This window comes from Capricornis sumatraensis, chromosome 6 (genome assembly GCF_032405125.1).
Source record: "Capricornis sumatraensis isolate serow.1 chromosome 6, serow.2, whole genome shotgun sequence".
NCBI classification, from domain to species: domain Eukaryota; kingdom Metazoa; phylum Chordata; class Mammalia; order Artiodactyla; family Bovidae; genus Capricornis; species Capricornis sumatraensis.
In genome coordinates, this window is record NC_091074.1 from 65,581,602 (window position 1) to 65,598,714 (window position 17,113).

The window sequence follows — 17,113 nt, forward strand, 5'->3', positions numbered from 1 at the left end:
CACGGCTTTGCATACTACTCTAGTTAAGGGTCTGTCAGCATTTACAATACAAACCAAATTTCAGGGGGCTTAATATCCTACTATGGAGAACACAACATCTCTCAGCTTTTCACATTTTTCAAATTACTGAGCCAATTATACACAGCATATTATTAACGCATACTGGCTCATGAACAGACAGTAAATACCCACAAATGCCCAATGAAGTCAAGAAACTCATTAGAAAACTATTTTCACACCATGGGGCTCCTGATCCTCCTTCTCTCTTCTTCCTTTTGATAGAGGTCCTCCACCAAGTAACCTACAGGAACCCAGGAGAATTTCGCACCTCCCGTAGCTCCCCCAACAAATCCAGCACCAATACACATCATACAGAGGTGGCGTTCCCCTGTACGGAGTGAGTGAGGTTATTACATCCTTTGAGTTATGAGTTTAAGAGAAAGCTCAATCTCCTCCTTACCCTTCCAGAAAATTTGCTGGGGGAAAAAAATGTGCCTTTAGGGTAACTTTAAAAAAACAAAGCGGCACATTAGAACTCCTCCACCAAGTTTATTTGCATAATTCATTTAAATGACCATATACCTTTTAGTATAATTACTATCAACAAGTTACAATTGCCTCAATCAGGCACCGGCCCCTTTAAGCACACAGAAACAAAGACACAAACCCAACAGAAACTAGGCTACCAACTTTGCAAATCAGAATAGAACTGGCATTTTTAAAGGCCCATTACATTACTAATGAAAAGCCTTGAACTTAACCATCTCCTTCCAAACACATATCTAAGAATAGATCTAAGGTACATGATGATAACATAACATTATGAAATCTATGATGAATTAAAAATCAAAGAGTGCGGAGTTACAAAAGCAGAATTCAACTCTGAAACACACTTGCTTAATGAAAGTCTTTGAATATAAGGAAGATCTGAAGGCTGAACTAATCAATTTCTCCACTGTGCCCCAGCCGGTCAGCCATGCTCTTTAATTTAATGAAACAAGGGTTTGAGATGAAATAGCACATATACATCAAGTAAGAATTGTATTGTTGCACTTTGAAATGTGTCCAACTGTGCAACTTCATCTGATGATAATTTTTTAAGAGGCAATCGATTTCTAAAAGACTTATTGTACCAGAGTCTTGATGAAAAAGTGAATGTCAGCATATCTCCAGAATACTTACACCCTGCCATTAATGCTTTCTTTGGCAGACAATGACTACTCAATCGAGAGTCCTTTGGGCTGAGCAATCATTTAGCTTTTCTTCTCTTATGAGGTCCTTAGTGCCTTGTTCCAGCTCAATACTCTTTTTATACACCATTATTGTAGCCATAAGTGTGAATTTTATGGGAACTTGCAAACTCATAGTCATAGCTTGAGCTTTCCAGTCACTAATCTTTTCATGCTTTTAAAACCACTAGGACTGAAGCAACTCACAACATACGCTGTGGTCATAAAAGGATGCTTTTTTCACCTCCAAACTTGTATCAACTGAGACATTTATTAAAAAGTTGTTTGCAAATATGCCGCTAATTCTGAGTGTCGCTTTATGTAGCCCCCAAAACTCCATAGTTTGTCTTATACCTTGTTTAACCTAAGAAACTCCTGATTACCCGTCTTTCCCCCAAAGGGCCACACTTCTTTCCAAATCAGCACAAAAACGTTAGCTATTCTGAACTTCAGAACTTGACAGGATATCCAGGTCTTCCAAGAGAATAAATGTATCCAGGCAGTAAAGTCAAGTCAAAGCCTCGATTCCAATCTGCCTATAAACAGGCTAGTTTACACTTCCAAAGCACCTCTCACCTAGTAACTTACAACATTTTATAACTGTCAAGAACCAGCTCTTGCTGCAGAACACTAACCCCCAATTCGCAGGAAGGGAAACCAAGGCTGAAATATGGCATGCAGATACCTCCCACTACAGAGGACAAAGCCAGTACTACAGAATCATGACTTTATTTCTCATTTCAACTTGAGACTTCACTAAAGCTTACCTGTTTATGCATTTCTATGTTTAATCCATATGACATTTCATAATACTGTAAAAAGAAAAAAGAACCAAGTATTTCATTAACTCATGTTCTGTAATGCCGAGAACACATATTTGTTACTATTACATGACAAGGGAAAAAACCTAATCTTTGATACCTACCATCACATAGTGCCTCTGCATTTCTGTCTTTTCACTTGCCAGTTTCTCACATTCCAATTTAAGGCTACGAAAACAAAACAGGCAACTTAATGTAAACATTATGTCACTTGTTTTAACATCTGCCTCACATATTTGCACTTCAAGTAAAAACACAGACCAATTTGGAAAAGCCATAAACTATCTAGGTAAACACCCAAAAGCTTTGTCCTTGCATTAAATGGGGAAAAGGAATAAGAGGAATAGTGCAAGGTATCCACTTAAAAACTAAGCTTTTCCTTCTTCGTGCACACCTGGTCTGACGCCAAGACCAAAAGATCTGTCAAAACCTCTGATCTACTCAGAAGACTGAATTCTCCTCATGGTCATCTATTCACTCCTACTTGCTTCACTGCATCAAAGTTCGCTTCCCTGGACTTAACCAAAATCTGGCCTTTGTATAACCTTCAGTCTCAGGCATAGGCTGTGTCACCTCTGCCAACTCAAACAGTCTCTTGGTTTGAAAACTGTACCTGTAAAGTTACTTCTACAATTGTTGGTCCCTTTTAATACCTTTATTTTCTAATTCACTGCCAAAATATGTCATATAGCTTGTGCAATTAAAGTGGGCTGACGTCCTCCCTTCCTGGCAAACATGGTGTGGGCAGGGATGCTTCAAGCTCTAGAGATTATTATCTTCAAGTAGACAAAGGTCAATAATCAGAAAGCCTCTGACAAAAATAAGAAAGTTCACACCCAAGCAGCTGTGTGCTTTCTCAGGGGCATGATAAAAACAAAACCTGTCATTACAGTTATTTTTTAGCTCTAATCAGCCAAGATTTCATAGAAACAGGGGACGAAACTAACATTTCTAGAAAATTTACTATGGACAGGGTGTTTTACAAATAGCTTTCTTTTATAAATTTTCTGAAGCAGCTTTCATTCGATGAAGGGACTAAAGGTGAGATGACTACAAATGTGACTCCAATCCCTTGCCCTACCCAAACCAACCCAGAGTGAAGCCAAAGCAGGTGAGCTGTCCCCTAAACACATCCACAGCACCCCCACTAAGGATGGGCACAGCTAAAAGCATCTACCCTCCCATAATGGACTTTGCCTCAAAGAACCCATTCTAGTATGGCAAACAGCGATTTCAACACTGGCTTTGCCTCTCTGAACCTGCACTCCTGAGCTGGGGCATCGACTGAACCAAGCTCAGCCTGTTGCAAAATAAATAAATGAAGTGCAAATATTGACAGTTCTCATGCAACTCCTAAATACACGAAAAAAGGCTCCTTGGAACAGCAGCACACGGGCAAAGGGGAAACAATGGGAGGAGGAGGAGACAAGAGAAGAGGCGGCCCGGGAAGAGCAGGGGAAAGGGGTAGCGTGAATGACAGGTCTTAACTGCGACTCCACGCGCCACCGCCTGGACGCAAGTACTAAGTACAGCTGCGGCCGCCACCAGGATGGGCGACCCCGGGGCACAGCGCTGCCCGGGCGACCACTCATGGGCGAGGCCCGACACGCACCTGTGATACTGCGCCTGCAGGAACTGAAATTCCTCTTTAATCCGGTCCAGGGACTCCGGGATAGTGAACTTGAAGGGCTGGCCTGCAGCCTGGTGCGGCGTCTAAGGGCGACCAGCGAAGGGGACCGAGCGACGGGGATGCGGGCGGTTGGATAAAGCAGTCGGAGTATCAAAGAGTGGGTGGGACATAAACAAAAAATAAAGTTAGAAGTGGCGCCAAACGGAGTCCAGAACTCCAATTTGCGCTTCACTTGGGGAGAGGGAAGGTGGACCTTCCCAGATCCGAAGCTCCTCAAATGACGCTCGCAGCCTCTTCCAGCCTCCATGACGGGACGCGGTAAGAGCGCCTGGGTCACCTGGTTGAAGGGACAAGGGTCCCCGGCGGCGGCCGTGGAGGACCTGGCCAGATTGTCGTCGACGACGCCGCCCCCTCCCTCACGGGGCGATAATGACCCCGGGGACCAGAGGAGGAAACTCCCTGATGTTCCCCGTTCCCAGAGTCGCCGGGGCCACCTCCAGGCGCGCCGGAACCGGGGCCTCATTGACGTGTAAATAGGCGAGACGAGAAACAAAGCGGGGGGCGCACTACCCGCCTGGGGAAGGGAGAGGATGCGGCCGCGGGAGAAACCCGTCTCCTCAAGCGCCCCGCCCGCCCAGTCTAGACGTCAAGTAGGAGGGAGCCTAGAGCAAAGGGGGTAGAATTGAGAGTTTCAGCCCCCTTGCCACACAGGAGGAGAGGGCCCGGGACCTCCCAAGTCTTGTACCCTTGGCGGCCAGGGGGCTCGGTCAGATTGTAGCAGCCACCCCTCTCCTCACCGCACCGACTACCACTCCGCCACCTCCCTGCCCCCCACTCCGCCACCACCGCGTCTCACCGGGTGCCGGCTCTGCGGGAACATCGCTCTGGCGGCGGCCGCGGCTCTGTTCCCGGGCAACTCAATTCTCCGCTCAATTTCCAACTTTAATCCCGCCGAAGAAAATTAAGCCGGGAAGCCAGGCAGAAGCGGGCAGCGCGCTGGCCACGCACGCAGGCGCGCTCGGCGGGACGCACAGACCACTCTGCTCCCGCCCGTGCGGACTCCCGCGCTCAGGGCCACATCAGAGGGCAGCCCGGGCCCGGCCGCACCAAGAACCTGCGGGACGCCGCTGGTGCTCGCGAGGAGGGCGCGGGGTCTGCGCTTCCACCCGCGGGCCTCGGCGGCCCGGGCTGAGAGATGACGAGCGCGGAGACTCGGTGCTCCCCTCGGCGATCCGCGTGCGCCGCAGCGGTCCCGGGCAACAAATCCAGGGGAAGACTGCTCTCCTTTGCTCTTCTCCCGATCCGCCTCTTCTTCGGGTATTCCCCGAGGCGCCCGCCGGCGAGGTGCAGGTGGCGCGGCGCCCGCGGCTAACCCCACACAAACAAACCTGTCTGTGTTCAGGGGTGACCCCCTCGGGCCCAGGCAGCGCTCACGACCGGGAGCTCGCGGGCTCCCGTGAGGCGGCGGGGTGCGAGGTCCCGGTAGCAGCGGAGGCTCCCCGCCCGGCGCTCCGCAGCCTTAACCCGAGCCGAGGAGCGCGGGATGACGACGAGGCGGGGAAAGTGCGGAGGGCGCGCCGGGAGGCGGCCTGGCACGCCCAGTGCAGCGGCTCTGGGTGTTCTCCGAGGTTGCACAAACCCTCCTGGGGCGACGGGTCTACTCCGCCGAGGGCAGTCCCGCAGCCGCCCGCTGCTCCTCCAGACCTGGGCGCATCCGGGCACCGCGGCCCGCGCGCACTCGTCCTGCACCGCCAGCCAGACCTCTCCGGACCCTTTCTCAGAGCCTCTCCGTCGACCCCCTTTCTTTCCTTCTCTTCGTCTGCCTCTCCTCAAAGGGCGCTCCAGCCCGCTTCAAAGTTCTCTTACGACCCGGGGAAAGACATCCAAGAGACGGTGAGGAAAAGCCCAAGAGTGCGCTCCGCCGCTCGGCCTCCTTCCCGGGCCGGCAAACTCCGCGGGCAAGTCCGGAGTAGTCGCGGAGGCGGTTAAGTTGCCGAGGGCAGGCGGAGGTCCCGGTTGGTGGCGCGGTTCCCGCCCGGTCCTGCGAAGGCGGGAGTGGCGCAGTCGGCTGCCTCGAGGACGCAGGACACAGGGTACCCGCCGCCGCCGCCGCCGCCGCCGCCGCTGCTCCTGCAGCCGCCGCTCCAGCCGCTGCCGCCGCCCGCGCCTCTCGCGCCGGTTACATTAACACGCGGTTTCACACTCCGGAGCTAACCAGCGCCGGCCCCGCCCAGCACCGCGCGGGCGGGGGGCGCGAGAGCGGAGCCGGCGGGGGACGTGAGCCTGTCTGGTGGAGAGAGGAGGGGGGAAGGCCCTCGTCAGCCAATCGCGTGCGGCGCGCCCAACGTGGGGTGCTGACGAGAAGCCTCCCCAGAGCCTATGGCAGCGCGGCACCGGACAGGCCGTCTTACCCGGTCCCCCTCTCCTCTCCCACCCTACTTGCTTCTATCTCCGCCGTCCCCCCCGTCTCCCCTCCCATCCACCCCCACCACTCCTCCGCCAGCCGCGTCCTCCCGGGCTCGGTGAGGAACTGTTCCTGGAGGAGCCGCGGGATGCCGAAACCAGCCAATGGGAAGCAGCGAGACGCGGAGATTGGCACGGTGGATGAGAAGGTCGGTGGGAAGGAGAGCGGCTGGGCCGGGCTGTCAATCAAAGTAACGTGGGGCCGGCGAGGGAGCGCGCGGGAGCGCGCGAGCAGGAGGGACACACGAGCGTGCAGCCGCGGAAGCCAGGGGTTCGAGTTTGCAGAAATCCTGCCACTTGTTCACTTTTCCCTTTAATGAAAATCCTCAGATGTCAGTGAAAGTAACCGGGAGACTAACCGCGTAGTTTCTTAAGAGGGAGAGTGGGTGCTTTTTGGTAGTTCAATCCAAAAGTGTCTTTCGGAGTCCCCTGTTCGATGCTACTCTTGAAAGTGAGGTCACATTCAAAATTTCTTTGAAGATTGTTTTCCCTTGAGCTGTCTTTACGCGAATGCCCGAGGAGTGGACTGTGCACTTCATGGAAACTGCATAAATAGGCAACTCATTGGCTGCGTAGATACACCAGCGGCTTAGGACTAGGCTTCTAATGCCCACGCCCCCTTTTGCACTCAAGGTGGTAGGAATTGGTTTTTATTGGAGTATTTCAAACCACTTTGCAAAAAGATCGACCCGAGTTGGCGGGAAGGATACCGGAGGAGCTGTCAGGGTAAGGCTGGCGCGTCTCGATCACGGATGAGATGTTTTGCCCGCCGCGCGAAATCTCGGGTCCTTCTCTTTTAAAGTCCAGATTTCGCTGTACTGGGTAGAAGAGGGCTACTGAGAGTTCCAGGGGCCTCTCAGGAACACGACCACGAGTCTGTTTCCAATTTCTAGAAACAAAGGGAGACAATGGGATAAACAGCATTGAGACCTGAAAAACCTGTCCTGCCCACCCCACCCCCACAGTTCGGGTGGTACCCCCCCCTTTAGCTATGTAAGGAGCTAAATGGGAAGCTTTGTGGAAAAAACGTCGAAAAAATTCTTATGAGCTGGAACTTGACTTGAAAAGGATTTTAAGATTTTAAATAAACGGAGCATACTGCGTAAATCTCCAGTTTTTGTCAGTTTTTCTAAAATACATCCCACAGAAAACCTTCAGTATTGCTGTTTTTATACATTAAAGAGCAGTTCAGTTGAGCTATTTCCACATGATTGGTAAGTGAATAATGCTGTTTTAGCCAAATAGGGTTGAATTCTTCCATGAGAAAGACACATCTTTGACAAGCATTCATCTAATGTTGGAATATACTCCAGTTTTTGGTGTTAATGGCCCCCATGTTCCCATTATTTTACTTTCAAGAGAATTATGGAAAGGCATTTATTTAAACAGAAATACAGTTTATTCGAAGATTTGCTTTTACAGGGATCTTTTCCTTGAAATATTAAAAGAATCATTTTAGATAATACATTTCACTGGTGGAGTTCTTAAATATGTATGATATTGATTCGTCTATAATTGGATCAATCCCAAATATCAATTATAAATGAAAAATTAAAGGAACGATTTTAGCCAGTCTGTACAACACCATAGTAATTCTCAAACAAGTTCAGTATTGTGGCTCATTAAGTGGGGTTAAAGGAGTGGGTTCTATTATTCATTTCTGCTGACATTGGAAATGAATAGCAAGGAAGCACTGCCCCTTTTCTTGGTTATATTTAGTGATGAGAGCAGTCTTGCTCCACATACAGGAGTTTTTGAATCATACAACCATGGGTGGGCAACCTGTTGTTCAGTCGAGTCCGAGTCTTTGCAACCCCATGAACTGCAGCACACCAGGATTCCCTGTCCTTCACTGTCTCCCAGAGTTTGCTCAAACTCATTTCCATTAAGTCATTCTTTCTGGAGCTGTTTTTCCACTCTTCCCCAGAAACATACTGGACACCTACTGACCTGGGGGGCTCATCTTCCAGTGTCATATCTTTTTGCTTTTTCATACAGTTTGTGAGGTTCTTGAGGCAAACATACTGAAGTGGTTTGCCATTCCCTTCTCCAGTGAACTACATTTTGTCAGAACTCTCCACCATGATCTGTCTTTCTTGTGTGGCCCTGCACGGCTTGGTTCATAGCTTCCTTGAGTTGGGATTGGCAACCTGTGTGCCTTGAAATCACATAGTATTGGGTCACCTGTACCAGTCTATGGTTGCTTCATCCCCTAATCAGCTCCAGGGTTGTGTAGAAAGTGCTTAGATTCTACAAATATGCCTCTGCATGCAGGGACAACTAGGGCAACTAAGACTTCTCCATGGCTTTACCCAAACTTTACTTTGATTGACTGGCACATGCTAGTAGTTAAGTTTAAGATTTCTCCGGTGACTCAGACGATAAAGCGTCTGCCTACAATGTGGGAGGCCAGGTTCAATCCCTGGGTTGGGAAGATCCCCTGGAGAAGGAAATGGCAACCCACTCCAGTACTCTTGCCTGGAAAATCCCATGGACAGAGGATCCTGGTAGGCTACAGTCCATGGGGTCGCAAAGAGTTGGACACGACTGAGCAATTTCACTTTCAGAGAAGTTAAAACAGGAGTAAAAGTGTTGCTACTTCTCACCCTTCCCCATCCCCTTCAAAATGTGTTCTAACACATTTTTGTTTGTTTGTTTTAATTTTAATATGTTTTGGCTGTGTCAGGTCTTAGCTGCAGTACATAGGATCTTTAGTTGCAGCATGTGGGATCTAGACCAAGGGTGGAACCTGGGCCCCTTGTATTGGGAGCGCAGAGCCTTACCCCTGGACCACTGTGGAAATCCCTAACACATTGTCAGTCAGTAAGTCAGTCAGTTCAGTCGCTCCATTGTGTCTGACTCTTTGCAACCCCATGGACTGCAGCATGCCAGACCAATGTTCTCTAATATAACTGTTCACAGCGAACATGTCTACTCACCATATTTCCTAGTCTGCCAAAGGGGAAAATTAGAAATTTTCTTTTATTTTATTTGCTTATTTAAATTTCTTATTTTGTATTGGGGTATAGCTGATTAACAATGTTGTGACAGTTTCAGGTGAACAGCAAGAAATTCTCTTTTAACTCGTGCTTCTTTACCAGTAGAGTTTGATACACCAGGCCTTCTGATTTCCATCTGATGTAGTATTTGGAGAAAAGAAAGAATACTGATTTGAAACTTGAAAGGCCTTTAATTGTGTGCATAAAGATGGTCGGTTTTCGATGGCTTCTTTCTTTTACAGCGCATCCTCCTTGAGAGAGGAGGCTGGGCCCCCTTTCAAGGTCATTTTTTCTGTGTGATTGTCATGCTGTAATAATTATGCTACAAAACTCTCATCAAACTGCATTACAAATGATGGTGTTTAAACAATCAAGTAGCTTTAATCTTATGTTTTAAATAAATAATATATGTGCAGATTGCCTACAGCCTATTTAAAGGAAAATAGTTCTACTCACGAAATCTGTAATTTTGGTCTTCTGTTTAAAGTCTGTTAACCATAATCTTCTTTACCTTTAACATATTCATATGTTGATGATGTTTTTACATGAAATATTAAGTACTCTGCTTTCATAGGAAATTGGCTCTGAAAAAAAGTTCCCTCTTTATCCTCTGCAAGAAAACAAAAAGATTGCTGTTTATCACTGATGCATTTATATTTCCATTCATTTGTTGCTGAGTTATCAAATTTTCAATTCACTAATAGTATAAGTGATTACAAAAACTAGGTGCTATCTGTAGTATAGGTACTAGACACAATAGGAAAAATTATGAATGCTGGTCATGGAAATTATACATCTTTTAAATCTGTCACTTTTTTATTTTAAATAAATACTAATTATGCACATTTTTAAAAGATCACTTTTGTCATTTTTCTCTTCCTTTCAGCTGTTATACATTTCCTCATTTGACTTTTTTTTTTAAACTGGAAGTTTTCTTAAACCTAAGAATGTAGGGTCCAGAAGAAATCTTCCCAGCATTGCTTTATAACCTTTTTCCCTCAGCATTTTACCCAAGAAAAGAACATGGCATGGGGTTGGAAGGGAGAAAGCAAAGAAGGAAAGGGAAAAAAAAAGTCGGTAGCAAATCCATGAAGCAGTAAAACCTCAAATAAAATCACATCCAAAGAATCTCTTGCGGTTTCACACAATATGGTAAAATTAGAGATTGCAGGAAACCAACTAAATTAAACTGTGAGCATTTGAAGAGAAACGAGCAGACTTTATGAAAATGACACATTGACTGACCAGTATGCTTTTTTATCAACAATTTCTTTGTTAAAACACAGATCAAAGGAACCTGCATATGTTTTCATTTTGTTCTAACTAGAAAATTACATCCAGATGTTTAATAGGCATTTGGTTGGTTTTTCAGCATTGATTAGATATGTTGGTTCTGTTTGCTTACAAGTGTAGCCGGATCATTAGCTAATGCAAAGAAATGTTTGCTGTGAGTTGCTAATTAGGGCTTTTGGAAACCCTCCATGCTCAAGAACAATTTGTACAGTGGCCAGAGAACTTGTGGGACTTGGGGAAGTTGTTTTTCCTTCTCTGTCAGGGTGGGGAGAAGCAGACAGCTCAGTCCCTAATCTTTTGCCTAGGGGGATTGCGATGCTATCCCTGAGGATTGGAGTGCAAATAAATTAGGAAGAGACCACACAGGCACTCCCAAACACAGAGATAAATGTGCTCTTTCTGGAACCACCACCGTGCTGTCTTTGAGGTGGGGGTAGCGAATATCTAAAACGCTGAACATCAACATGTGGAAGATGCTCAGTGCTAATGTTATCAAATACACAGTCTTTTTAAGTATACTTTAGAGACAGATGGAAAAGCCCTTTATGATAAACGAGTGTACTTGAATTCATTACTGTAGTACTTATAATTAAAAATGTCTCCTTTGCAATTTCAGTACATTTACAGGGTACAAGAGACCAAGCTTTGGAAGGGGGAGGCTGGGGCTAATGAAGGGAATGAGGGAGCGGGATTTGGGAGAGGAGGATGAGACTGGGAGGAAATGCAGTGTTTACTTTCAGAGCCCACCCACTTGTTTACCTTGTTAAAGCCCCAAAACTTGTCAGAGATTAGCCATTCACACGATATTCAAATAAACTGTTTGAGAATTTGAGGCACCAGGCGGATAAACTTCTTAGCTGGCCAATCATGTTTTAAAAAACACTCGCCTGCAGAAGAACACCACCTCAGCCAGGGCGAACTTTTGTTTATTTAAGTCTGAACTTCTAGAGAGGTGGAGGTCCAAAATAGCCTGTGTTTATAAGTCATCCTAGAAGTGCAGATACAAATGTTCTTCTCCATCTCACTGCCCCTTCTAGGCCTGTTTACATCTCTCGCCCATGTATGGAGCACGTGTTAATTTGTTAATGTGGCCTGGTACTAGTTGGAATAATACACAGTTTTTTTAAAAAAATCTTTTCAGTTTAGCATTTAGCTCAAGAGAAGCTAAAGGGTATTTCATAGACAAAAGAAAAAGTAGTTAAAGGAAGTACCTTTGACGCTCCTTCCTAGGCATTCACATAAGGGAGCAAACTTTGTTGATTTAATAATTCTCTTCAATGACCCACTTTACCACAGGCCTTGGACTTACTCGGAAAAATTAAACGGGGGCACCTTTCCTCTGCCTTTTCTTTGGGAGTATCATTTAAATAACTTTCTTCCTGGAGCTAGACAGTTTCTTTGAAGGGTTAAAGCTGAGTTCAGCTAATCTCTGATCTCTTGATGTTCCTCACTGGTTGAAGGCAGGTGAGCCCTGGAGATGAAAAATGGGCTAGATAGCAAGTGAATATTTCAAATACCTCCGTGGCTTCTAGAATGCTAAGTGTAGACCTAGATGAACAAGTCAAGTAACATAATTACAGAATGTTGGAACATTTCATGAGACAACTGGCCTCTGCTCTAAAATTCTGTGTCATGAGAGGGAAAAAAAAATGAAAAGGATTATTCTATAAAAGCAAAGACACATGATGAGAATGGAATATATGAATCTATACTGGCTCCTAGTTCAAAGAACAAAAACCTGTCAAGTATCTGTGAAAGATGTTATTCAGAAGTTTTAATATGGACTGGTTATTAGGTAATATGGGGTTATGGTTAATTTTTTTTTAATTGTGATCATGCCAAAGGATATTCTAAGAAGATGCTTGCTAATGCATGCAACTTCAAATGAAGTTTTCAACTGCAGAGAAAATGTATATGTAGAGAAAGAGAAAGCAAATCTTCAAATCTGAAAAAGAAAGGAAAAGCAAATCTGTAAACAGAAACTAGAGTTTAGGAGCAGAGTCTGTCGTTTTTCATTTTACTAACCTTCAACGTTTCTGTTTGAAATTTTTCATGATAAAAAGTGGGAAAGCCATTTTAGGTTCATTGTCTACATCTTTTTCTTCACATGGTAATAGAAATTCCCTTCGTAGTTAAAAGATTGGCTTATGATGTTTCCAGTTTTTAAAAGTATGAAAAAAAGTGCCCCCCCCATCATGTTAAAGCTCCTGTACTAATATCCAAAGTATTACTCAGTGTTTTTCTCTGGATCTTTTAGTTCTTTTATTATTAATGGTATTTTATTTTATTTTTCCCGCTGTCTCAAATGTCCCTTAGTTATCAATTAACATAAAATGAAAATCTTTAAACAAATTAAGGCATTACTTTAGCAATCCTCTAATGCATCGTTTTTTGGACCATCAGGCTCAGAATAACCAGAAAATCTACTATAAAATAAGGAAGAAAACTACTTACATATTAAGAATAAGATTGTGGCAAATAAATTTTATATCAGTTTCTTAATTCCCATTATAAATAGGTGTTCTGCTGGCCTTTTCATCACTTGAACTCAGCAGTGAAATGTATAAATTGTTAGTTTGATTCGGAAATTTCCTGAAGATTTTTTAATTTAATACTGAAACCGATTATTGCTCTTTGTATTAAGCTTTAAATATTAATCTTGAAAAGGAATGAAAATAGCACTAAATCTTGGATGCTGATGTTATGTTCATCTAGAATCACAGAGGCACATATTTATGATGTGCAAGTAAATAGTTTTCCAAAAAGTTGTGAAAACTGACAAAGCATAATCTAAGCATTGACTATTGGAATGCCCCATCCATCAATTGTTTCCCTTTAATTGTGGCCATTTAGCATGAATTTTGTTTTTCCCATTGCCGTTATGTTGACTGAAAGGAAACATTTCTGTGACACTAGTAAACAGATTCCAGTTTGTGTGTGAACAGATTAAATCCACAATTTCCAGTGAAAAACTTGAGTTCCTGACAGGGAGGCAAGTATGAAAATACAGAAAAACCAGGACTTTCTACACAGTGTCCAATATTTCTAGCCACCATCCACAGAAGCAGTGCTTATGTAAAGTGAAAATGATAAAAATAACTCCTTCACGATGACAGAAAAAATCCCATGGGGACAGAGTTACCATTCTAATTTCCCCCTTTGGCGTTCTCCACACTTCAGAAGAACTGGCCAGCTACAATTGGCACTTGAAAAAGTGTTACAAAACACTGACTAGTATTAGAGAATTGTTGATTAATGTAAACAGCCTGCCTCAAGGAATAATAACCTTTCTCAAGAAAACTGGATTTCTAATTAGCATTTCTATGGAGATGGGTACCTCTAGGTAACTCCAGGAAGTGTTTCAAGAAGTTATTTGCCTTTGCTGCTGAAAGGAGGCATTTTCATATTTATATCTTTAATTTCTGAAAACTTCAAAAAAATTGATAGGTTAAAAGATCAGTGTGTGCGTGTGTTAGTCACTCAGTCGTGTCTGACTCTTTGCACTCCCATGGACTGTAGCCTGTAAGGCTCCTTTGTCCATGGGATTCTCCAGGCAGGAATACTGGAGTGCGTTGCCATTTCCTTCTCCAGGGAATCTTCCTGACCCAGGGATCGAACCCAGGTCTCCTGCATTGCAAGCAGATTCTTTACTGTCTGACAGGTCATTGGGCTTCAATATAAAAGATCGAATTTTGCCATTTGCAGCTACCTGGATGGTCTTGGAGGACATTATGCTAAGTGAAATAAATAAGAGAAAGAGAAAAAACTGTATGTTATCACTTAATATAGAGTATAAAAAAATACAACAAACTAGTGAATATAACAAAAAAGAAGCAAACTCCAGATACAGAGAACAACGTAGTGGTTATTAGCTAGGAGATGAGGTGGGGAGAGTGGCAATATAAGGGTGGGGGAATGAGAGGTACAAAGCATTGGGTATAAGATAGGCTCAAGGCTGGGTTGTACAACACGCAGAATACAGCCAGCGCTTTGTAATGATTGTAAATGGAGTGTAACCTTTAAAAAGATATAAAAAATTAAATAATCAATGGACCTTAGGCTTCCCTGGTGACACAGTGGTAAAGAATCCGCTTGCCAATGCAGGAGACACGGGTTTGATCCCTGGGTCTGGAAGATCCCCTGGAGAAGGAAATGGCAGCTCACTCCAGTATTCTTGCCTGGGAAATCTCATGGACAGAGGAGTCTGGCGGGATACAGTCCATGGGGTCACAAAAGAGTTGGACATGACTTAGCCACTGAACAGTAACAACAATAGACCTTAAAAGCAAAGGAAATTCTAACACATACGATAATATGGAGGACATTATGCTAGTGAAATAAGCCAGACACAAAATGACAAATACTTTATGATCCTGCCTATATGAAGTACCTAGACTGGGCAAATTTATAGACAGAAAAGTGAATGGAGGTTGTCTGGGGCTGGGGAGAGGAAGTTATTGCTTAACAGGTACAGAGTTTTAGTTTTGCAAGAGGCATAGAGTTCTGTGGATGGTGGTGAAGGCAGCACAACAGTGTGAATGTGCTTAGTAACACCACACTGTGCGTTTAAAAATGGTTACGACACATTTTGTGTATGTTGTCAGCTATTTGTTTAAAGTCAGTAGGATTTCTTTTTTGGGTGTGTACCAGTTTTACAGTGGATTCTCATCCTATTCATTTCCTGAATGTGCATACCATTGTTTATTGAGCACTTACTGTGTGTCAGGCACTGTTCTAAGTGCTTTATTGTTCATATTACCTCATTTGACCATCAAAGCATTTGTATCACTATCCCTATTTTACTGACCAGAAGCCCAAGGCCCAGTACTTTCTCAGTCACTTGTAAGAGAGCCTGGTACTCCAGAGAACTCACTAGCAGCCACTGGCCACAGTGAATACCTGTTATTGGTCAGAGTGCCCTTTCTTTCTCTTTCATTGATCAAATCCCTCATTGATCTCCTGATAGAAAACATTTATATGTATTTTGCTCACGAGCTTGGTAGGCTGTGTTAGTATTTTGGAGGTGAGGTTGATACTTTAAGAACTTATATTTCTGCAGAGTTGCCTCTGGGCTCTAGAACTGTGTGCATTGCCGGCAGAGAAAGGCAGCTACCTTCAGTTGTGTGCTTTCTGGAAGCACCCAATCCATGCCCTAAATTGCATTTCAGTTAAAAAAAAGATGGGCTCAGTAGCCAGATGAAGCAGAGGAACTCCAAAGATAGCAAGTCTTAATTTCACCTAGGATAGCAAAGCAACTGTCCTGATTTACAATGTCACAAAGATAAAATTGAAATAAAAAAAATAAAAAGGGCAGGGGGATATATAGAATTCTGTAATTAATAATGGTTTGGGGTGTCCTGGTAATGGTAGACATATGGTCTGGGTCCTGGTAATATGTTTGGAAACATTTGACTTGTTGAATGTAAATGGATTGTTTCTATCCTCCAAACTCTCCTAAAATAAACGGATTTTGAATATCTTTGACCATGAACCACACTAAGAAATACATTTTAAAAACTCTCTGTCTGGTTCTTTCTCTTTTACATTCACAGGGGTCATATAAACAGGTTGCAACATGATTTTAAAACATTACTTTAAATTATGTTACTGTTCTAGCCAAGGTTCTCCAGAGGAACAGAACCAATAGGAGAGAAAAAGAAGAGATTTATTAAAGGAATTGACCCCTGAGGTCATGGAAGCCGTGAATCTGCCATCTGTAAGTCGGAGAATCAGAAAAGCCAGTGGTATAATTCATTTTGAGTCCACAGGCCTGAGAACCAAGGGCTGCTTGTGTGAGAACCAGGAGCTTGACATCCCAGCTCAAGAAGAGAGGAGAGCTCACCCTTCCTCCTTTTTGGCCTTTGTGGGCTCCCCACCCCGCCCCACCCATGGATTGGACGATGCCCACCTGCACTGGGCATTGGTGATGGTGAACTTTACTTACTTAGTCTATTGAGTCAAATGCTTATCTCCAGAAGAACTCTCACAGACACACCTCAAAATGCTTTATCAGCTATCTGAGCATTCCTTAGCCCAGTTGACACCTGAAATGAGAAACATCACAGCTATATAATTTTTCAGTTTGATTATTAACAATTTCAGCTTACGGAAAGTCATTAACCCCAAAACCATATTCATGAAAAATGGTGAAACAAGTCTGCTCAATAACGTTAGGACCTTTCTTTACCCTTTTGGCAACGATAAATTGTAATCCGTGCCTTAAATGCAGTTGTTCTTGTTTAGTCACTACGTCATGTCCGACTCTTTTTGCAAACCCGTGTACTGTAGCCCGCCAGGCTCCTCTATCCATGGGATTTCCCAGGCAAGAATACTGGAGTGGGTTGCCATGTCCTTATCTAAGGGAAATTCCCAATTCAGGGATGAACTCAGGGATGGAACACATCTCTTACATTGACAGGCAGATCCTTTACCACTGAGCCAACTGAGAAGCCCTACATGCAGGTACAAAGTTCCAGATCAGTAAGATTCGAAGCTCTTCAGAGAATTTCCTGCATAATTCTTTTGTCATTCCCGTCTCTGATGGCCCTTTCCTGCCTTTTGTTTCCATCTCCCCTCTCAGGATCTCTATCCACATCCTGTGGCATCCCTCATTCTCCTCCCTGCCCCACCCAACCCCTAAACCTAGAGAGGTTTAACAAAAAGTGTACCAAGCTTAGA

At 44.4% G+C, this 17,113-nt stretch overlaps 1 protein-coding gene across 6 annotated transcripts in view; it reads right to left on the reverse strand.

The window, feature by feature from the left end:
• TLE1 (TLE family member 1, transcriptional corepressor) overlaps window positions 1–5,796 on the reverse strand; it is a 92,313-nt gene extending 86,517 nt beyond the window's left edge. For all 6 annotated transcript variants that reach the window (XM_068974321.1, XM_068974323.1, XM_068974320.1 and 3 more), the window contains exons 1-4: window positions 4,537–5,796; window positions 3,663–3,763; window positions 2,155–2,218; window positions 1,997–2,041 (exon numbers count right to left, since the gene is read on the reverse strand). In XM_068974321.1, the coding sequence (XP_068830422.1) occupies window positions 1,997–2,041; window positions 2,155–2,218; window positions 3,663–3,763; window positions 4,537–4,560 (234 nt within the window). In that variant the 5' untranslated portion in view covers window positions 4,561–5,796. The remainder of the gene's footprint in view (window positions 1–1,996; window positions 2,042–2,154; window positions 2,219–3,662; window positions 3,764–4,536) is intronic.
• Between the last annotated feature and the right edge of the window lie 11,317 nt (window positions 5,797–17,113).